Source organism: Carassius carassius, chromosome 46 (assembly GCF_963082965.1).
Source record: "Carassius carassius chromosome 46, fCarCar2.1, whole genome shotgun sequence".
In the NCBI taxonomy this organism is placed as follows: domain Eukaryota; kingdom Metazoa; phylum Chordata; class Actinopteri; order Cypriniformes; family Cyprinidae; genus Carassius; species Carassius carassius.
In genome coordinates this window covers 4,584,566-4,608,621 of record NC_081800.1, presented here as the reverse complement: position 1 = coordinate 4,608,621, position 24,056 = coordinate 4,584,566, and the positions used below count along the sequence as shown (strand labels likewise).

The 24,056-nt window shown below is 37.0% G+C and overlaps 1 protein-coding gene across 1 annotated transcript; it reads right to left on the bottom strand.

Moving 5' to 3' along the window:
• Positions 1-3,575: 3,575 nt before the first annotated feature.
• Positions 3,576-23,779, bottom strand: LOC132129215 (syntaxin-binding protein 3-like). Its single transcript, XM_059540727.1, has 19 exons — positions 23,656-23,779; positions 22,620-22,669; positions 9,282-9,363; positions 8,980-9,056; positions 8,817-8,889; positions 8,615-8,715; positions 8,372-8,517; positions 8,195-8,282; positions 7,533-7,657; positions 7,325-7,423; positions 6,993-7,059; positions 6,822-6,887; positions 6,583-6,663; positions 6,346-6,481; positions 6,137-6,243; positions 5,746-5,847; positions 4,979-5,064; positions 3,923-4,071; positions 3,576-3,785 (listed from the first exon to the last, which is right to left on the bottom strand). The coding sequence occupies exons 1-19, from the start codon at positions 23,741-23,743 to the stop codon at positions 3,688-3,690; spliced, it is 1,821 nt and encodes a 606-aa protein (XP_059396710.1). The 5' UTR covers positions 23,744-23,779; the 3' UTR covers positions 3,576-3,687.
• Between the last annotated feature and the right edge of the window lie 277 nt (positions 23,780-24,056).

Genomic DNA, 24,056 nt, shown 5'->3' with positions numbered 1-24,056 from the left:
CTATCGTGTAAATCAGAGTAACGTTACTAACGTTAGATGAGTGCAGCGCTGTAACGTTAAACACGTCTGGATGATTGATCTGTCACACTGACTGAGGCACAATCGAAACGCGTTCAAATTAGCCTTACCCTGAGCTTCGAAATTAACATAACATCTATTAAACAGCCTTATATGACAAATAGTGTTATTGTTTTACCTCAGTCTTTGACTAGGATGCGCTGGAGGTGTAACAAATGCCAGCTGTACTACAAACTACTCTTCCGTCGCTTCTAAAACACGTCACCGTTACGTCCACTGCGCCCTCTGCGTGGCCACCTATGACAGTTTTTAACTACTGTAAAAAAAAAATCCATTTAATAATATTTATATATTACTATAAATATGAATCTGCTATTTATATTATTACTTATTTATTTCTCTCTCTCTTCATATATATATATATAATTACAATTATGTTCACTAAATAAAAAATAAGTGTATATATATATATATATTTGTACACTTATTTTTTTATTTAGTGAACATAATTGTAATTACACGGTAAATAAGCCTTTGTCTTTAACAATAGCTAAGCAAAGTACCACTAATAAAAAAAAGTTACATTAAAGTTAAGTTACAAAAAGTTACACTGTACTATATATATATATATATATATATATATATATATATATATATATATATATATATATATAAATTATAAAAATAATAATAATAATAAATTAAATTTAAAAAAATCTAATTGGCCATTACTGGGAAACAAAGACTGCACCATGATTATTCAAAAAAAATTGGTCAATATGATTGAAGAAGGCTGTAAAAATAAGTCTGCCTTGTTTATCCATTTGATATTTCATTAATTTATTAATTCATAAAAAAAAACTGAAAATTGGATATAAATATAAACAGGAATGTAAATATAAACACAATGAGTAAAATTTATGAATATAGTTCTGATGTGCAGCGACATATTGTTGAAAGTGTTTGTATGAAAAGAGCTAAAGCATTGAAAATTCCTATTTCCAACATCAAAGTTAAGAAGTTCCAACAGAAAATGCTACAAATCTGCCTGGAAGAGGACGGGTGTCTATATCGTCCTAATGCACAGCGAGGAGGAGAGTGTGAGTGGCTAAAGACTCTCAAAACACCACAGCTGGAGAATTGCAGGAAATAGTTGAGTCTCTGGGTCAGAAAACCTATATATATATATATATATATATATATATATACTTCTTTGATCATATTTGGTATCACATCACATATACCAAGGGTATAAATAATTTTGAGCACAACTGTATATTACATTTAATCATTTAGAAGCTTTTATCCTAAGTGACTTACGAAGCAATCAAACCAACAATTGAGCAATGAAAGTGCTGTGACAAATCACGGATAGTCTAACACAAATAGACAAAAAGAAAACAAGTTCGAAAGAACAGAAAAGGAAGAACGCTAGAGTTAGAAGGTCATTTTTTAAATAAATAAAAATAAAACAAGCAGATATAATAGGACTAATAGGAACTTCTCATTTTAAATAAGAAGAAAACAAGTAGTTCAAATAGAAATAAAATGGAGAGTGCAGCCTGGACAGAACTAGAGCTTGAGTTCTGTAGTATGTTCTAATAGAAAGGGCCTGATCTTCCTAATGTTGTATAAAACAAATCTGCAGTTCTAACAATGTGGTTTGAGAAAGCTGATCATCAATTCCTGATTGTCCTGGAAGTTTTGTTGAAACCACAAGCAGTTCTGTCTTTGCAAGGTTAAGTTAAAGGTGATGTTTCTTCATTCAGCAATAAATGTCTGTTAGACAAGCTGAGATGTGAGCAGCTACAGTCAGATCATCAGGATGGAATGAGAGGTAGAGTTGAGTCTCATCAGCATAGCAGTACTAAGAAAAGTCCTGCTTCTGAATGACAGAACCAAGTAGACAGAGAAGAGAAGTGGTCCAAGAACTGAGCCCTGAGGCACCCCAGTAGTTAGATGTTGTGACTTGGACACCTCACCTCTCCAAAATACTTTGAAGGACCTATCTGATAGGTAAGACTCAAACCATTGAAGTGTGGTTCCTGAGATGCCCTTTGCAAGTAGGGTTGATAGGAGGATCTGGTGGTTAACCGTGTCAAAAGCAGCGGAATAAGCAAGATAATTACTGAAGATTTGGATTCCGCTCTTGCCAGTCTTAGAGCTTCAACAACTGAGAGCAAGGCAGTCTCAGTTGAATGTCCACTTTGAAGCCAAATTGGTTGCTGTCCAGGAAGCTTTTCTGTGTGAGAAGGGCAGAGATTTGGTTGAAACAACTTTTTTTCTTCAGTTAATGGAAGAAGGGATAATAGGCTGTAGTTCTCTCAAAGTGCTGGGTGGTTAAGAGTGGATTTTAGTAATGTAAGTAATGAGGTTATCTAAACCCCGTATACATGTATACACACACACATATTTATATATAATTATGCTCTAGGTGGCAGAATATTTTTTTCTTTTGTAATCTATTTGTTCCCACAAATAAAGGACATATCAGTTTTCTGTCAGACTGTAGTATGCATTCAGATGCTCAACACGCACATCCACGTTTTCACCTTACATGAATCCCAAAATAGGACAAATTTGATAAGATTAGATTATTCTGTTTCATCAAGTCCTCTGAAAGGGTTATTTTGGTTATTGTTCTGACCTGAGACCACTAATCTGCAGTAATCAGAGACCTTTTATGTGCGTTCAGTGCGAGTGCTCTCCTATGAGGCACATTCTAAAAAAATAAATAAGACTATCTTGTTACCTTTATCCGTTTTTTTTTTTTTAACTCAAGCAGGGATTTAATATCTAAGTGTGTCGAAAAAAGCTCCCTGGATGTCAACAAACTCCTTGTAGCGTGCCTGCATAAAAATCCCCTCTTGCATTTTCTTCACAATTTTATATGCACAACAGGGGTCACTGTCAACAGGACTAAATCCATGAAATCATACACAGAGACAATATTTTTATTAAGTAGTTGACATTATACAGACCACATTACAAACATTACAAACCAAACATAAGAATTGAACCACGTCATTCAGGTTATGTCAGCTGTTCAAGAAGTATGCATTAAATCGGTGTAATCCCTCATTTGTTCATCAGTAAATGTTTAATACAAGCAACACATTCAAACGGCACACAAGCATGCAATACATATGTACAAATTAACTCACAAACAAATCGTCAAAACATGAAAACATCTTTTTCAAGATACAATTAGTGCGCGAGATAGAAATACAGAAAAAGAAAAGTGTCACTGAAAACCCAGTGCAAGCATTTCGCTATCACTGGTAAAAAAAAAAAAAAAAAATTACAATTAAAAAGGCACCAGTTTATAAAGCTCTGGTCAAGAGCGGATCTCTTTTTAAAAAATAATTATATTGTATTAAAGGGTTATCAAACAAATTGTGTTACAAATGTCTCTACTCATGATGCATATCAATGGATGATGTTATAATTTTAAATACCTAAATACCTCAACAAAGTTGAAGTTGTGAAGAGTTTCTGTTACATGTAACCTAAACTGAGCACAACTGAGACTTTAGACATGAAATGACCTCAAAATGTTCCATGTACAACATTGGTTTATTTTTTTGTGATAAGTGAATGCTGTGAGGTGACAAGCAGCTGAAATCCGTTCCCTTCAGTCCTGAGGAGGATATGGCAGGGCAGGGCTGCTCAGGGTTTGTCCTCAATGTTAAAGCTTTCCATGGGTTGTTTGCCCAGTTTATAAATGTCCTCCAGCAGACCACGTGGAGTGAGGATGTTTGTTGAGCCTGCAGATAAATCATAAAGGCATTTGTTTGAATCTGGGTGCATTTCAAAACACAGGCAGCATTTGAATCCTCTTTTCAGGTTTACTGAATCATACTGTTAGCTTAGTAACATGCTATGCACTCGTATGGACTCTTACCAATGATGACCTCACAGGATTTATTAGCATGTGTGACTTCATAAGCACAGCGCATTTCTGAGTAACTGACCCCACCCAGAACAAAGATGATGAGCCGCGAGCCGCTCCGGAGATCATCCGGAGAACTGCCCTTGTGCTTCTGCCGCGCACTGACAGGAAACAGACCCAATCATGTAAGGACACGTTAAATCACATGATGCATTACTGATCAAGTCTGGGGTCTTAAGATTTTTTGTTTTTGAAAGACATTTTCAGCATCATTCCTCCAGTCTTCAGTGTCACATGATCCTTCAGAAATCATTCTAGTATACTGATTTGCTAAAATAAAATGAAATAAAATTATTAAAATATATATTTTATAAAAAAGAATAATTTATTTCACAATAATAAAATATAAAAATAAAATACATATTTTATTGGCTATTGGTAAATATATTTGTAATTATTTAAAACCAATATTTAAAAAAAATGCTTAGCAATTAATACTTGGAAACAATCACTGCATCTGAGAAAAATTAAAAAAAAAAAAAAAAAGGAAACCAAATTTTTGCATTACATAGGCCTGGTATAAATTTGGTAACTTCTGATCAATTCGATATGCCCTCAATAAAAGTATCTATCTGACCTGTCTGACCCCAAACTTCGAACAGTACTGTGTCAACAGTATGATCATGCAATTAGAACATCAGTGGGAAATGAGAAGCCTTTACACTTTATTATAAAAAAAACCTTGAAATAAAGAAATGAAACATTATGTGTAATACTGTATGTGCACACAGAAAAGGCAACCAAAAACCCAAAGGGCTGATCTTCACTCTTACCTCACCACTCTGACAGCCAGAGGAACGAAGAAAGAGGCATTGACTACAACTTTACACTCAACAATTATAATGAAACATTCAGGATGTATTGTTTTAAACTGATGGATGAGCTGCCATGAAACTATGTCACATATGCTGTTGTACTGAAAGCACAATATTCCTTTAAAGGGTCTATCATGAAGGAAATGGAAGTAATTAATTTGTTATGCAAGAGACTTGTTGGGAACTGCCCTACCTTACAGCACGAGAGCCGTTCCACGCAGACGGACATTCAGACTGAAACGGCCAGTCTTTGACCTCCAGTTTGTTCTCCACTGCATCCTACCATTAAAACACACACACACACACACACACACACACACACACAGGTTTAACAGACAAGCTGATTTATCAATATACAAGAGGCATCTTTATTAACTCTTCCAATAATGTATGAAAAATTAATTTAATGAATATTTGTGTGTTAAAACCATTCAGACTGTGTCTCCTCAGAAGAATTGGATTATACCACTCGAATTATATTCATTAATTTTACAATGTCAATATATATTATTTGAAGCTTAAAAAATGAGGTTGGAATGGAGTTTCAATGGAGGGACAGAAATCTCTCACATTTCAATATAAATATCTTCATATGGCAACTTGTGTATACAACTTGGTTGTGTCTTGTCAAAAGATATTTTTTTGAATTACTTGAATTGCCATTTAAAAGGTTTTGGGCTCAGTAAGTTTTTATTTTTATTTCATACTCTTTGATCAGAACTGAAACTGGAGTAACGGCTGCTTATAATTCAGCATTACATCACAGGAAAAAAAATACATTTTAAAACATATTCAAATAGAACACGGTCTTTTAATTGTAATAATTATTTTTCACATTTTTTTTTACTGATCCCAATTTTTTTCATTTTAATGTAATGGACAAAAAAGTGATAAGTTAAAGCAGATAAAAATCTTTGTGCTCTGTAACACGTGACTGTTGGTGACTGACGTGTCTCTCACCTCCATTATGTCTTTAATGACGGGTGTCCAGCGAGACACGTTGTATGTCTCCTTGTCTGACCGGTCTCTCCGAGATGGTTTACGAAATGAGAACATGCTTGGCTGTTATGAGGAGAGATTTGAAAAAAAATCTATATCAGCAAAAATAAATCCCTGTAAAATTGCAGTTGTATTGCATCCAATCAGAACTGTAAAAAAATCAACACGCCAGAATCAACAATAAGATTTGCTTTTGCTGTGGTTTAGAAAATGCCATCGAGTGTCATGTAATTTTGTTTGTATGCATACTAAAACTTTGGTACTGTGATAGTACCAAATGATGATTGACTTATGCGATATCTACAGGAGAAGAAGCAGTGGCGGAGGAGAAGGCAAGCATCTGCAGACTCACCGTGGAGAGGATGGGAACTCCCAGATGTTTCCAGTTCAGGATATACCCGCTCTCATCCTCGATTTTCACATGCTGGATCAGTTTATTCAGGTTCTCCGCTGTCGTTCCTGCTCAGTACACACAAACACACATCCAGCAGGAAAACACACTAAGCTGGACAGTTAAGATATCTACCAATCTCTATATGACAAGAAAACAGAAATATCCACCATTTAGGCTGAAGATGTAGAGAAGGACGGCCCGGATCTTATCAGTGGTGTCATGTGGGTGTAACAGCACAGGAAGTAATGTCCTCATGGGGTCCTTGACCTTCTGCCCTTCAGCATCAGCACCTACAGCCAGATCCTACAAACAAAGCACAAAACCAGACACACACAAAGACCACGTGCGACACACTGTGGACAGAAGAGGGCGTCCTTTTCCCTCGAGACATCTCGAAGCTTTACCTGTTCAGCTTTGCAGAGTTTTTCCACATTCTTCTGGTAGTGATTCATCAGATCCTCGGCTAAACTTATGTGGACAGTTTTCTGAGGGAGAGAAATGGAAACATTAAACTGTAAGTGAGTATTTTAGGCAGCCTGGACCATCACTGCTGAACGTATAGGCAGACTGAACGTGATCTTTCACAGTCACATGTGTCGTGTGATCTCACACTCTTACAGGACAGGTGAGGCGGATCGATTACCTGAGTCATCTGCTTGCGGAAGCCTGGCATCTTCTTCATGAGCTGCGATAGGCCTCCGATTGTGATCTGCCAACGACAGGGGCATCTATGACATACTCACATGAGGGAATCTGTAACTGGACACTACTGTTATTGTTTGGAGGTCTAATGAATTGTAAACACATACTGTACCTTCCCATCAGCCTGTTTCTTCTCTTCTCTGCTGGCAGAGATTTCCTTCACCAGTTTGGGGATTTGCCTTTGGAATAAATAAAACAGTAGTGCTGGTTACATGAACAAGGATATTTATAGGCTTTACGCCTAAAGTCACATCTGCTTGGTTTACAGAATACAGAAGTTTGTTGAAAATGGGACCTCTTACAAAAATAGAAAATCTTACAACCCCAAACTTTTGAACTGAAAAGTACTGACACAAACATCCCAATTTAAAGAAAAGTGACCGCCCGATGCTTGTGTGTTAGATAGTGGAGATTAAACTCACATGAACAAGTAATTCTACTCACTCAGTGACCTCAGCAATGTGCATGTGACGTAATTTGACCCATAATTCATCCTCTTCATTCAGTAAAGCTTCTTTCTTAGAGCCATCCTTTAACTTGTACCTAAGAGAAAACACACAGGAAAACACCAATACACAGGAGAACCACATTAAGAGCGAGGATGTCCGTTAAAGTAAAGGAGATTCGGCTGAATTAAGTTGCGGTGTCATACTCATAGGTGTTGTCCTTTATTGGTATGAGGTCATAAGCCATGGCCTGGTAGGTGAGCTCGTGAAGAATAGGGCTCACAGGGTCCAGCGCACGATCCACGATCAGAAGCTGTGCCGGCGTTTTATCCTGAATGGGAAAAGAAAGCACTGAAGAGGCAGTTTGTGCAACAGAAATATCCCTTATAAGAACACATCAGGAAAAGAACAACATTACAGATGTACAGGAAAAAAAAAGAAGCCTCAAGGTTTCGATTTTTATTGTTATGAATCAGTTCTTTCAAACGGTCTTATCCAATTAAATGGATTGCGAATTCTGATCGATTAATTGTCATCAATCGTTAAAAATCTTCATGGAATTGAAGGCACTGAACAAGTGTGTGGAACAAGCTCTTTTCTTTTTTCATTCCCATGTATTGTACTGTATTTTACATCTTGCTTTAAACATTTGAATTTACTTAAACTTTCACTTCAACCAAACAGACATGTATAGCTGCTTAGCCACTGCAAATAAATACATTCATACAAATATTTTCAAAGATTGAAATACACTAGATTGAACATTAGTCTATCTTAAGAAAAAGCTGTATTGTCTATATCTAAACCCAGCCATATCAAACAGACACACTGTCATGGGAGTTTGCTGTAAACACTAAACAGCTCTAACCTTTTTCTTCGAATTATCATCCAACTCGTAATGTTGTGCCAGTTTATTATCCACAAGTTCAGCCAACTTGCTTCCAAGAGCCGAATCTCTGCATTGAAGAGAGAATTCATTACCGAAACCTAGATTAAATATCATCAAGTATCAGGTGTAATTACAGCACATGTGAAGTGACTGTACTTCTTGTATCTGACTCCAGGATACTCCTCCAGCGTGGCACAGAGAGTTACGATCTGATTCCCTATTGTCTCCAGCGTCTGATCTCGGTCCTGACTGTTCGGATTGTAGATACTCTTGAAGGCCTCTGTGTTTTCACAGGTGAACACCTGTACAGGTCACACACACACACACACACACACACAATCATTAACACAACACAACTCTCAACCATAACAGGCTAAATGAATCTCTAGATGCACTCACCTGTGCTTCCAGAGGCAGAAACGAGATGTTGATCTCTTTACACACTTTAATGTGCTTGGCACAGTTCTTCTTCATCTTGTCGAAGAGATCATCAGGACAGTCTGTGGACATTTTGATATAAAAGTAATAAAAATGTCACTCTTGCTGAAAAAAAAAAAACAACAACACGTAATCACTTTGTTTTTTGTGACAATCAACTCACAGTCAGTGAAGAAGACATACGCAGCTTTGTATTTAGGTTTCGGTTTGAAGTCATTAATAAATGCATCAATACACTGCAAATAAAAAGCATCTGGGTCACAAACAGATCAGCACAGCAAAATAAGTGATATTATGCTTATTATTTGTGTTTCCTGAGCCCTGACCTCAGCAGTGGGTCTCATGAAATAGATGGCCTTCATCTCTAGAACTGGCTCTCTGTTTTTGTGCAGGTCCTCCACAACTGTGAACAAACGAGAGGTAACACGTTATGACAATAACCCCCCGTCCAGCACATGTGCATTCTTTTACTCGATATGAAGGAAACGAACAGCTTCCCTTCTGGAAAACACAGGAAGCAAGAGCGTCCGACTCTCCCTACACAATGACTACACAAAGACAGCTGGATTTCTGTCTGACACACCCGATGTTCAACAGAAGCTGGAGCAAAACCTCTTCTCTCACTCACTTGTGATGCCCTCCGACATGAGATTGGACATTTTGCAGCAGGAGGACAGGAGGCGCGTGGTGAACCGGTCCAGAATGAGGATCTGTGAGGACAGATTTGACATCAGTTGCAGAATGTGAATCATTAATCATATTACTCTAACATTAACATAACATGAATCATACACTGGTTCTCAATACCACTTGCCCTTTCAAATCATAATACCCTTTATTATAACAAATCCCCGTTCAAAGTGTCACTCAGTATGATTAGGAGTAGTTAAGTCATAGGGCTGGACGATTATGGCCTAAAATCAAAAACCTCGATTAATTGAACATTTTACCTCGATTACGATTAATAAATGATTATTTTGTTTCTGTTTAGTTTTTTTGCCCTCATAGTTCGCTAACAAGGTTTGTTCTGTAAATATGATTGACTATTAGGGCTGGGATAAACGATTATTTTTTAAACGATTAATCTAGCGATTATTTTTTCGATGCATCGATTAATCTATCGATTACTTTTTCCAGATCGATTCGACTTCGATTATCTCCCCATTAATTGACTACTAACAATTTATACATGTTGATTTACATATCTGAATGAAAAAAACATGAATTCCTTAACATTGCAATATATGTTTATTTCTCTTAAAATTACAAAATAAAAGACTGACTAAGAATGCATTACTTTGCACTTGTATAGAGATGGCATTCAATAAAACCTTGAAGCCTTGAAAACACATAGCTTACTGAAACAAGCTTACTGAACACATAGGGCCTAGCTTACTGAAAAAAAGTTCTTCGTACAGATGAAAATAACAACTTGATGTCTAGCATTCAATAAAAAAAGGTCACCCAAAATACTTGTTTAGAGCAATTGAAAGAATACTGTAACCAATGTAAACTTGAGGGCTTTAAGCTAATACAGAGAGTGCTTTTACAAAAAAAAATTGTTTTTTTAAATTAACTGTGGGAGCCAGCAGCCTGCCATGGAGAAAAAAAAATCTCCGAATGCTCCACGTGAAACTTTGGCGTTCCGCCCTTTTTCTATCGTGTCTAATGATTTTGATTAATATGCACGAGGGAGAGAGGGAGAGAGAGAGAGAGAGAGAGCGCTTGTGTAGTTTGAAGACTGTGAGTGCGCGAGCGCGCGTGAAACTTTGGTGTTTTGCCCTTTTTCTATCGTGTTTAATGATTTTGATTAATATGCACGAGGAGAGAGAGAGAGAGAGAGAGAGAGAGAGAGAGAGAGAGAGAGAGAGAGAGAGAGAGAGAGAGAGCGCTCGTGTAGTTTGAAGACTGTGAGTGCGCGAGCGCGCGTGAAACTTTGGTGTTTTGCCCTTTTTCTATCGTGTTTAATGATTTTGATTAATATGCACGAGGGAGAGAGAGAGAGAGAGAGAGAGAGAGAGAGAGAGAGAGAGAGAGAGAGAGAGAGAGAGAGCGCTCGTGTAGTTTGAAGACTGTGAGTGCGCGAGCGCGCGTGAAACTTTGGTGTTTTGCCCTTTTTCTATCGTGTTTAATGATTTTGATTAATATGCACAAGGGAGAGAGAGAGAGAGAGAGAGAGAGAGAGAGAGCGCTCGTGTAGTTTGAAGACTGTGAGTGCGCGAGCGCGCGTGAAACTTTGGTGTTTTGCCCTTTTTCTATCGTGTTTAATGATTTTGATTAATATGCACAAGGGAGAGAGAGAGAGAGAGAGAGAGAGAGAGCGCTCGTGTAGTTTGAAGACTGTGAGTGCGCGAGCGCGTGTGAAACTTTGGTGTTTTGCCCTTTTTCTATCGTGTCTAATGATTTTGATTAATATGCACGAGGGAGAGAGAGAGAGAGAGAGAGAGAGAGAGAGAGAGAGAGAGAGAGAGAGAGCGCTCGTGTAGTTTGAAGACTGTGAGTGCGCGAGCGCGCGTGAAACTTTGGTGTTTTGCCCTTTTTCTATCGTGTTTAATGATTTTGATTAATATGCACGAGGGAGAGAGAGAGAGAGAGAGAGAGAGAGAGAGAGAGAGAGAGAGAGAGAGAGAGCGCTCGTGTAGTTTGAAGACTGTGAGTGCGCGAGCGCGCGTGAAACTTTGGTGTTTTGCCCTTTTTCTATCGTGTTTAATGATTTTGATTAATATGCACGAGGGAGAGAGAGAGAGAGAGAGAGAGAGAGAGAGAGAGAGAGAGAGAGAGAGAGAGAGCGCTCGTGTAGTTTGAAGACTGTGAGTGCGCGAGCGCGCGTGAAACTTTGGTGTTTTGCCCTTTTTCTATCGTGTTTAATGATTTTGATTAATATGCACAAGGGAGAGAGAGAGAGAGAGAGAGAGAGAGAGAGAGAGAGAGCGCTCGTGTAGTTTGAAGACTGTGAGTGCGCGAGCGCGCGTGAAACTTTGGTGTTTTGCCCTTTTTCTATCGTGTTTAATGATTTTGATTAATATGCACAAGGGAGAGAGAGAGAGAGAGAGAGAGAGAGAGAGCGCTCGTGTAGTTTGAAGACTGTGAGTGCGCGAGCGCGTGTGAAACTTTGGTGTTTTGCCCTTTTTCTATCGTGTTTAATGATTTTGATTAATATGCACAAGGGAGAGAGAGAGAGAGAGAGAGAGAGAGAGCGCTCGTGTAGTTTGAAGACTGTGAGTGCGCGAGCGCGTGTGAAACTTTGGTGTTTTGCCCTTTTTCTATCGTGTTTAATGATTTTGATTAATATGCACAAGGGAGAGAGAGAGCAAGAAGCGCTCGTGTTGTTTGAAGACTGTGAGTGCGCGCGCAGCCGGGGCTCTCTCTCGTACGCGCCCTGTCACTGTCACTCACCGATCAAATAAGGCTTTGACAGCCGCCCAAAAAAAAAGATCAATGCAGAAAAAACCCTTGATCTGGCCATCGCGTATATTCAGCGAACATAAGGTAAACGTTTTGCAAACGTTTTTTAGAGAAATAAAAACAGGTCGACAAATCGATGCGCATATTTTGCGTCGACGTATTTATTGCGTCGACGTCATCGATGACCTCGACGCATTGTCCCAGCCCTATTGATTTTTGATATTGATATTTTTTCCTACTGAAAGAGCGATCTGACATCATAGCTCACTATCAGCAGTTATTTTATCTATGTTCGTAACATTTTTTATAGATTATTGCTCTGTGTAAGAGATCAATTAAAGATCAGATAAAGATAAATTAGCACAAGTACCAGTACGAGTGATTGCGTGTGTGAATTAGTCATACCGTCTCTATATTATTTTGAAGCTGTGGGTTTTAAATAGCCTAGTTCCTTCAAAAGTAGAAAAATATGCTATAACAAGTTTTGAGATTCTAAGCTACTCTAGTTGTCAGCGCTGTCCTGTGATTTATCACTAGTTTCTGCGATCCTCTGTGCGCGAGATCTTCAGAGCTACTGTTTATATGAGTGTTCGTGCAACAATGCAGCTGCGCGAACTAGGGCTGTGAAAATGGCTAAAAAACTAAATTCGAATTTGCAATTAAATATTATCCAAATTCGAATTTAAAATGCATAATTTTAGTTAGGGTGAGGAAAAGCTTTTGGCTTCTCTTCTAAGGCCACAAAAGGGCGCATTGGGCAAAATATTACTAATGCACGTTTATTCAAAGCATTAGAAAATATGACTGTGAAAAAAAGTGCATAATATTTCAAATAATGTTTATAAACCAATTATAATTAAGTAGCTTAAAGAACTATAAACAAAACAGCACCATGTGTGCATGCATAGTTTAATTCAAAGGGGTGAAAGCCAATAACACAGAGTAAATTTTTCATTTAAACATGAGATGCAGTAGGATGGGGAAAACCCACCATAAAGTCTCAAAAAATATTTTAAAAAAAAAACTGAGCACACCTTAATTTTACATGGCTTTCTAAACATGTGGCTCTGTTGTGTGACACGCCAGTGCAAGGGTAACAGAAGATGTCCCTCTAGAAATGCGTGAAATATGCGGTTTGTGTGAATGGCTTGGTTTCAGTTTTGACGTAAAAAAAGATCTTCTCCACATTCTCTTTTTCCGTGATATTTTGACTGAACATCGCAGCAGCGCTGCATCCAGTTGCTTGAACTGTATAGGTTAACAAAAACATTCTAATGCAATGACACTTTTATATTGTCATTGCATCTCGTGCGCCACTGATAAAGGCCAAAGTATAATTTGACCATCCGCGCACCATCCGCATTATGTAATTTTCGTCATCAAGAGGGCTCGCGGACAGCCGCGCATCCGTCCACACGGTCTCAAAAAGTGCTTGCACGCGGACGGTGCGTGGCTGTCAACAGCGCATGCACGAGGTGAATGATGACAGAAGTGGTACTGCTCATCGGGCTCGTCCGTCTTCTGAAAGCTGTGCGGATGCAGCCGTGTGAGACGGAACGGAACGCGGAATGTGAAGTATACCTGGGGCAGGCCTTAAAGCTGCCTCCTTAACGGACACCTACAATTCGAATGCAACATTTTTGCATTCGAATGTGGATTTATTTATTTATTTTTTGACAGCCCTAGCGCTAACATGGTAGCTCGATATAATAATACACATCTGATCATCTAATCGCTTGAATGTCCAAACCATAAAACAAATACAACTGACAAAGTTTAGTGAAGACACAAGGCCATCAATATGTGTTAAACCGGCGTTCACCTCCGTGTTTTGCTTTTATGCCACTGACTGGACGGGGCAGGGTCATGTGGCTACACACGCGGTAGTATGCTTTTAAGGGGGAAGTATTAACAGGATTAAAAAACCAAAATAACCGACATGGGAAAATTACGTTGGTTAGAGGTTCTGAATTTCGGTTTCGATTACTTTTCAATTAATCGTCCAGCCCTATTAATTCAGTAATTTTTTGTTTGCTGTACCCTTGTTGCACATCCTTAATATAGTAATAAACTAAACAACTGACCATAAACCAAGCCCTTGGGTAGGTATAAATTCATTAATATTACTTATTTACTTAATTGTGTAAATGCAATGAAACAGAATGTCACCTCAAAATAGTGTAACACACTTTACAATAAGATTCCACTTATTAAATTTAGTTATATGCATTAAAAATACATGTACCTCCTACAATGAAAAACACTGATTAATCTTACATAATTTTTATTTTCATATTGACCAATACATTACTAAAATTTATATAATGTATTATTACGATTATTTAATTGACCATTCATTTTATTAGCGAACATATTATTCAAATATTAATACATACTGTAAAACAAATATGGTGTTACTTAATGGTAGTTAAAGTACCAATTAGACCTTATTGTATTACTATTTAGTTTTTAATACACATAAGATGCAAACCTTATTCCAACTAAAAAATGTTGAAAAGAACAACTTGCTCTTCCGAATCTCTGACTGACTCTGCCTCTGAAGTCCTGTGCACTAGACGTGTGCCGGTATTTGATGATGCAATATATTATGATTTAAACAGCCATTCAGATTTGTGAGTTCACTATCACACATAAACTGAACATCATTTTCCACAGCATTCTGTTAAAGTTGTGATGAAGCTAAAGTAGAAACAGATCTAATCTTCTATATTGTGACAAAACTTGTTGGGTAGGACTTGGTTTTGTGTATCGGTTGTTAATAGGATGTTGTGAGGAAGGCTTTGCACTCTCAAAAACTGGAAGCAGATGCAATTTTAGGGGCTTTTAGGAGGTCAGAAAAGACAAATGGATCTATAACATGCATTTAGAACTAATTTGTGAGTTTTTATTTAATGCCAGATTTAAAAAATAAAAAATAAATCCATGCCACTACTGAATAGTGATGTAACGATTAACCACAAGCCGGTTGAAAATCGATCCAAAATGTGACAATTTAAATTGGCTGCGATGCAAAACAAATCGTGATTCAATTAAAGGCAGGAGTTTATATGAATGTATGTCTGAGGGGAACTTATTGTCTTTAGAAAAGTTTAGATGGTATTTTTTCCCTCTTGCCTCTGCACAATGCATATTAAAGTTCATAAGTGCAGCGCTGCTTTGTTTACAGCGGAAACCAAGGAAACGCTTTAAGCTCCACCTGCTGCAGCGTTCACAAGTGCATTGTTTACAGCGGTAACCAGGGAAACGCTTTAAGCTCCAACTGCAGTGTTCATAAGTGCTTTGTTTACAGTGGTAACCAGGGAAACGTTTTAAGCTCCACCTGCAGTGTTCATAAGTGCTTTGTTTACAGCGGTAACCATGGAAACGCTTTAAGCTCCACCTGCAGTGTTCATAAGTGCTTTGTTTACAGCGGTAACCAGGGAAACGTTTTAAGCTCCACCTGCAGTGTTCATAAGTGCTTTGTTTACAGCGGTAACCAGGGAAACGCTTTAAGCCGTTTAAATAATACGATTGTATATTATCAGTACATCTAAATAACAATAAATTGTAAGTTAAAACCTTCTAGTAGATTATTACTCATTAAATGAGTAGATTTAAGGGATGTTATCAGATAACTAACAGATTAGGCTAGGATTGTAGGTGAATAAAGTTAGAAACGAACACCCTATTAATTGTAAAATCTGTTCTCTTAATTCAGTTTCATCCATTGTGTTTGGAATTAGAGAAAAAGAGTCTAAACATTTTTTTCTACTCAATAGTGATGTAACGATTAACCACAAGCCGGTTGAAAATCGATCCAAAATGTGACAACTTAAATTGGCTGAGATGCAAAACAAATCGTGATTCAATTAGAGGCAGGAGTTTATATGAATGTATGTCTGAGGGGAACTTATTGTCTTTAGAAAAGTTTAGATGGTATTTTTTCCCTCTTGCCTCTGCACAATGCATATTAAAGTTCATAAGTGCAGCGCTGCTTTGTTTACAGCGGAAACCAAGGAAACGCTTTAAGCTCCACCTGCTGCAGCGTTCACAAGTGCATTGTTTACAGCGGTAACCAGGGAAACGCTTTAGGGTGATTCTCATGAAATCCAGATATAGAAGGTGTCTAGCATCAGAATTTTTAAAATGCCCTTGAAGCCAATTTTCTTTTTGCACATATAAGATTGAGGTCTGAACTTACTATAACCATTATTTTTAGAAGATTTAAAAAAATATTTCCTATATAATTTAATTTTTTAGATGAAGTCCATAAAATATTATCATTACCGCAACATGACATTACATTAAATATATGGTTAAAAATTTGTATTTTTGGCTAATGTTAAAGTAGACCCTTATTACTCATGCTCAAAGCTATGTAAAACTCTGGAGAGATTACTTTTTCATATTTATTATTTTTTGTAATATCCTTATTTTCTCTCATTACCGAAACATGCGTGATGATTTACAATTTCTTTTATTTAATTGTTTTACTAAAAGATACCATACACATTTGTCATGTAGCAGACCTTAAATAAGCAGTGTTGTATAATATGTATATACATTTTAAAACAAAGTATGATTATCTAATTATTGCTTAATTTGTAAAAAATATACATGTTGCGGTAATGAAAATGCCATTTCGGTAATGAGGATCAATGTTTCGGAAATGATATTTAGCTCACACATTCACTGTTGACAAAGGGGTTTGATGCCTAAACCTATTTTACATATTTAATACTCATACAATTTTTAAAAGAACATTTATTTCATAAACAGTGTTTCATTTTCTCATTTATAGTAATCATCGCAGTACCATGCCTTGTGTTAACAAGTTACAATCTTATGCTCTTCTTAAGAATCATGTCATGTAGCCTACACTGAAGTACTAACAATTATACAACCATTAGTATACATTTTATCATTCTAGTTAAACATACAACCATGTGATGAGAACTTTTTCAATGTAACATATCGTCATGTGGTCCTGAGAACATTTAAATGTAACAGCATCATGTGCTCTTGTAAAAAGAATTTTGTTTAGCTAAAACACTTTGGTCCTGACATTGAACCACACAACCTTTTTCTGAGAATAATTTAATGTGAAGAACTTGAATAGCAGCAACTCGATTTATGAGTTGGTCAAACAACTAAAACAAACAACTGGAACGACTGCTCTGTACCAATCATGTTTTCCCTCAACTGTAACTCATTCATGAGCATTTCTTGTGTTTTGCCCATATGTCAGGTAAAATGCAGAGATTTTTCAAGGCCCCACCAACTCCATCTGGTGCACCTTTGCCATGTGATGCCTCAGTATAGTTGCAGGTCACCCATTCAAATCCATGCATAAAGGGCACAGTGGAGGCTAGATAGAAAGATGTTTTGTTTCTATACTGGGAAGTTGGGCCATCTGAAATGAAATGTAGGTTGTGGACTTCAGGATACTTTCCTCGTATGTATCTCAGCACTGGGTCAAGATGAGCCCAGGTTGCCACTGCATCGTGCTGTAGAGATGATGAGAGGGATGCGAAGGCTTCCACTCTGCCCCTACTGAGATAGAGTACCCCGGTGTGGAGGGTTACCTGATCATTCCCAGTTCCAAAATGGGTGTCCTTGATTTCTTTGGCATATTTGCAGCTGTAATTTTCGCTGTAATCCACATGTACAGCAACAGCATCATCTGTCAGGGTATCTTTCATTGCTTTCAATGACAAATATTGGTTCTTGACATTAAACATGTGAATGGCAAAACCTGGAAGGTGTTCTGTTGTTAGGGCCAGCAACCGCTCAATGGATGAGATACGTTTTTCGAGTACCATTTTCTTTGTCTGCCTTTCCTCTGTAGATCCATCCTTGAGGGTCTTTGTTACAGTGACAGACCTTGTGACCCACTCTTGCCAGATGACAGTGTTCCCCTGAGTGAGAGGATCTAAGGATGTGGGAAAGGTCTTTTCAATGCATTTTTTACATCTGCCGTACATGCAGGACATGTTGCCAGTGTCACACACACTGGACTGCACAAGATCCTCTGGGCTTGATGTTTCAATGATACCCAGTTGTTGCATTCTTTTTAATTTAAAGCCAATGTTCTCATGTATTTTACATGCAAACGTCTCTCTGTCTTTAACTTTAGGCCTAATAATCCAAAATGGCCTCAATCTAAAGAACTGAGCTTTGGACACTGTTTGCTCAGGATGTTCAACAAGGAAGCGTTGATGGAGTTTTGCCAAGGTGTCTGTGAGTGCTCTTTTTCTATAAATTTGTCCCTTACGACGAATCTCTCCAGACTTGCCATTTATGATAGTTGAGACATCATCCCGATGTAGGAACATGCTCACAACCTTGACAAGTTGTTTGCGCCTGCTATTGATCATCAGTCCCTTTTTAGCCTCTCTGATACTGATCCTCTGTGAAATATTTGCTGGTAGCATTGCACTTTTTGTTCTATTAGCCGCCAGCCTTCTAATTTTTCTGTTTAGTGTCAGCAGTTGTGTTTTCTTTGCCCTAAGTTTCTCTTCAACATACCTTAGTTTTGCTCTTAATTTGGCCACAGTCCTTGATGCCCGCTCTCTTTTTTTAATGACTGGCCGTGTTCTCTGGGGGGTGGATGCCTCAATTGGCCCTTTCAGGTCTAAACTTTCTTTTGCTGGTGTTCTGTTCAGACTTTCATTATTTGTGTCTAGTTCCTGTCTGTTTTTTTCTTCATTTCCAAAGGAATTTTCTGTCTCACTTAATGAAGATGTTGGGGTTAGATCTAGAAGTGCTTGCTCTTGCTTTTTTTTTTCTGTAATATTTTGCCGAATTTTCTTCCACATTTTTTTTTCTCTCATGCTGTCTACTTGTGAGGTCCTGAGTAGTCTTAAATTTACCATTTTCTTTACGTTTCCGATACCTGAAAAAGAAAAAAATAATGAAAGGTGAAATGCAGTAAGCACTGACATAAATACAAACTTTGGACACAATTTGCACACAATTTTTCATTTATGAATGGTAGGTGTGTGTGTGTGTGTGTGTTTGTGTGTGCATGTGTGTGTGTGAGTGTAAGCACGCACACACACATGTCTGTGTGTGATATTAGTGAAAGAGAGTGTGTGTATCTACAATATAGTGTATACTGTACAATTATGTCAGCCTTCACATTTCCATGTCAGCAACTGTGTGTTTGTGTGTGTGTGTACTTATGTTTCTGTGCGCGTACATGTGTCTGTGTGGGAATGAGTTCAAGTGTTGGTCAAAACAATTAATCCAAGTTATATTTGCTCCCTATTATCGCCCTGTCCCCTGACCTTTCTCTCTCCTTTCTTCTGTACTCCTCAAGAAACACTGGATTACTATATATTTTTTCCCTATGCTTTGCAAGCCTGTCTTTCGCTGATGCCCTTTTCTTTTCAACTGATGCTTGCCTGTAACAAAATATACAATATCATCTTGATTGAATGTAACATTTTATAAAAAAGACATAGAAATACATTGTTTTACAGTAAAAAATTAAATAATTTAATTAAATATTACATTTATAGTAGGTGGCCTATACTGCATTCATACTCCTTTTTGTGGAAGCACTTCATAAAAATGAAAAATTAGTGAGCCCTGCTGGGGGGGTTGTTATAGCTATTTTGTTTACGCAATCTGTTCAAGAAGTGTTTAAGGCAAATATCAAGTTATATTGAAATTAGCAAGAGTTATAGTGCACGTTCCTCCTTCATAAGTCTTTTTCTCATTACTGAAACATTGAGTATCTCCACCGCAACAGGCCTTCAATTGTTGCGGTGAATGATAATGGTGTTGCGGAGGATGAGCGACCTTAAACATTTTTGCTTACTGTGGAAGCTAAATGAGGGTTAGCTAAACTTTCCCTATCTTTTTATATTTAGACCATAATGGGGTATATAGTAATCAAAAAATTAAACCGGAAACATTTTTTAAAACTTCACAAACTCATGTTTCGGTAATGAGAACTAAAAAGTTGTGTAGGTACTTTGACAAACAAAATGTTAACTTTTATCTGGAGAAAAAAAATAAGAACTGCTTACCTGGTAGCCATCTTGAGTGTCACAGTCAATTATGTCCCTTCCAGCAAAACTCCTTGAAAATGTTAGTTCCTTGAGGACTTAAACAATGATTGAAAATTGTTGCGGAGGATGAGAAAATTGGTCTTGGACACATTTATATTCCTTATTATTTTTACTACATTTACCAATGATCACCAAATACCACATGTTTATTTACTGTAAATGTTTATAGTACAACATGCACTGAAGCTTTTTATTTTTTATAATTTTTAATTATAAAAAATTCCACCTCAAAGAACCCAAATCCAGTCATGGACACGTTGCGGTAATGAGAAATTTTCCCTTAAATGTGAAAAAAATAAATAAATTTGTATTTATGATGTAATTTGAAATCATGTGCAAAATAGTAGATGAAGAGATGTTTATAACTGTATCTTTCTTATTTTGATAGCATTTATTTTTATCATCAAAATGTTTCATGACACCTCATAAGTCTAATTTCGCGAGAATCACCCTTTAAGCTCCACTTGGAGTGTTCATAAGTGCTTTGTTTACAGCGGTAACCAGGGAAACGCTTTAAGCCCCACCTGCAGTGTTCATAAGTGCTTTGTTTACAGCGGTAACCAGGGAAACGCTTTAAGCCGTTTAAATAATACGATTGTATATTATCAGTACATCTAAATAACAATAAATTGTTAAAAAAAAAAAGTTAAAACCTTCTAGTAGATTATTATCATTAAATGAGTAGATTTAAGGGATGTTATCAGAGAACTAACAGATTAGGCTAGGATTGTAGGTGAATAAAGTTAGTAACGAACACCCTATTAATTGTAAAATCTGTTCTCTTAATTCAGTGTTTATACAACTTAACGTTAGCCTGAAATGAGTTACGTTTTTAAAATAACGGTAATTGAACACTAATCCTCAAAAATTACCTGATTTGATATTTTAAAAACAACATCGCTATAACTACATACTCATGCTACATACATATGTCGGTGTGTTGTATAAATATATAAAATAAATGCATTTATTGACTCCTTATTACCAGAAATCACAGTTTTCTTACTCTACTCTATCAGTTTGAATGGCTGCCAATGCACTTCCTGGAACTATTTGAAGTCTACATGAATCACGTGACAACCAAACATTTCGAACTTCCGTTGTCGCAACTCTCTCTCTCTATGGCTCTGAGTGTTCAGAAGTGCAGCGCTGCTTTGTTTACAGCGGTAACCAGGGAAACGCTTTAAGCACCATCTGCTGGCAGAGAGTGAATCTGCATCTCGTTCAGCTCGTCCGCTGAAGTTTTATGCAGATATTTTTATGTATAGTTTCACAAAACAAGTCAAATCATTCCGTTTTTGCTTCAAATTTCTAATTTAGATTAAAAACTGTTCATATTGCATGTATGCAGCATCTTTGTTTGGATCGTGATTAAAATGCAATGGTTGCCTCTAATGTTAAATGCAAAGAGCACACAAAGCCTTATTTTGTTAATACTGTATGAAGAGATTTTTTTTTATTTTCTTAGTTATTTATTTGATTTGGGGCTTGTTTTGTTATTTACATTACATTTGGTTATTTAACAGACGCTTTTATTCAAAACTACTTACAAATGAGGAAGCATTCAAAACCAACAAAAGAGCAATAATATGCAAGTGCTATATTATCATACTGTTATATTTCATTTTCACAAAGAAACGTCCAGCATTTTGCCCAAGCAATAATAAAAGGAAACATTTAATTTTTAATTTGTAATTAACTTGTCTTAAATCTTATTTTGTAAAAATAGTGAATCAAATCGAATCGTGAAATCAAAACTGTGAATCGAATCAGGAGTTGAGTGAATTGCTACATCCCTACTACTGAATCTACAATGGCACAGAAAAATCAATAACGCTTTAGTAGAGTTTAGCTTGCATTCATCTGAAATGAATGTGATGAGATAGGTTTCCTTGCTGGTAGCATGCAAAAACAAACATACAGTGTGAGCAGCAATCTCAGCCTCAGACATCATCATGCCCACGGACCGTTGGCTGAACGTCTGATGCATATGACAAACAAAACTGGAAACACCTCAGGAGCTATAAAGTCGTCATCTGATTGGTTGAATTCCACAGGATTTTAAAAAAAAAACGTGTTTATCACATTCTTTAACGGTCTGACTGGAAACAAAGATACCGTGACGCCAAATCCCTCATGGAAGAAGCAAGCCGCCATCTTATCAAGATCAAATAAATACTCGATTTTCAAAAGCATGTTAAATTTGTCAAGTTTGCAGGGTTTGTTGTTATGATATTGTGGTAATTTTATGTATATAAGAGGTTACCAGAAACAGTGTGTTTTTGTTTAGTATATAGTAAGGAAAATGTCCTGTATGTGATAGCAGTCAGGTCAGCCAGCTTCTGTGTTTAATATACAGCAGAGAATTAAAGCCGGAGTCAATACTGCATTAGCTCAGTGGGAGATCTTAAAGACCACAAATTTGCTAAATATAAATAGAAACCCTCAGGGGGAAGAGAAAGAAAGAAATCGTTCAAACTTACCTTCCATACTTCTGACTTTCTGCAGTCGGCAATGAGGGTGTCCTTGATTCCTGTGATGCCACATAAAGGAAACTGTTAGTTATAGCAGTGAATCGGTTTTGCTGACGCACCATAGAACTGAAAATCAAGAAACATTTCCAAGAAGCTTTACTTCCTGTTTTGAGTTTTTCCTGCTTTAAGAATGCAATGTTTATATATATATATATATATATATATATAAACATCTTGTAAATATTATAAATGAATATGTATGCATATGTGTGGAAAATACTATTTGGTAAATTTCATAAATGTTAATTTACATGTATATCTTTATTTTTTTGTGGATGTATTCATATACTGATTAAGTTATATTATTTAAAAATAATATATTAAAATAATCTGAGCCATTGGTCTTGGAAATCTGGTGTCGACCCCCTTGAAATATATTTGTGAAAGTGCAGCCTAACCATTTATAATACTTTGAAAAACACACACATACACAAATATCATCAGCCTTTGAATCCACATATTTAACATTGCAAAATCACTTTGTGTTATGGCTAATCGTCATCAAATGGTGTGAACACATATGACAGTCCAGAACACAGCCGACAGGAAGTCATTGATAAACTTCACAGAATGTAACACATGGGCGCGTGAGAACTGAAGTTCCATTATGACATCATCAAACACTCCGCGTCCCGCAACACTTCAAACGGAAACAGCCAGAGCAGAATTGTCAAAGTGAGCACTCAGTGGTGAAACTGAACTGGACTTGCTAACATTAGCAGAGCAGCTAACATAAACAGTGTGGACATTTAATGAGACAAACATGGCGCAAAAAACGGAACACAATCCACATTGTTTCCTTATTAATCACCAAACCAAACGCTTAAACAAACGACTGTGACTCCTTCGTGCAAACCCAGAATAAACTCATCTCTTTAAAATTCTGACAGCTCCTCCTCGGAGTTGAACTCTTATAAATGACGAAGCATGAGGCTGTGCATGCAAGAAGTGTGCATAAAATCGCCTGAATACTCCATGAACTTACTTTGCCAAACTATTTTTTTCAAGCCATACTCAGCTCCAGCTGCCATCTTGAGTTGAGTTGAGTCGAAACAAATGCGTGCCTCCGTCATGTGGGAGGAGTGAGAGAGAGTGCACGCGCACAAGCGTTCACGTCCGGACATTTTTGACGGAGCATTATGCGTATGGAAAGCCATTTTAACATTTAATCTGTAATCCGTACCAGTTTCTATTTTCATGGTACTAGTAGTTATTTTTTAGATACTAGTATATTTTCCATTAAGTACTAATACTTATTCATTAGCTACTAGTGCTTATTCTTTAGGTATAGTGTTTATTCGTACTAGTGTCTTTTGTAAAGTTATTAGTACTTATTCATTAGATACTAGTACTCATACCAATCGTGACTTGTATTTTTAATTATAT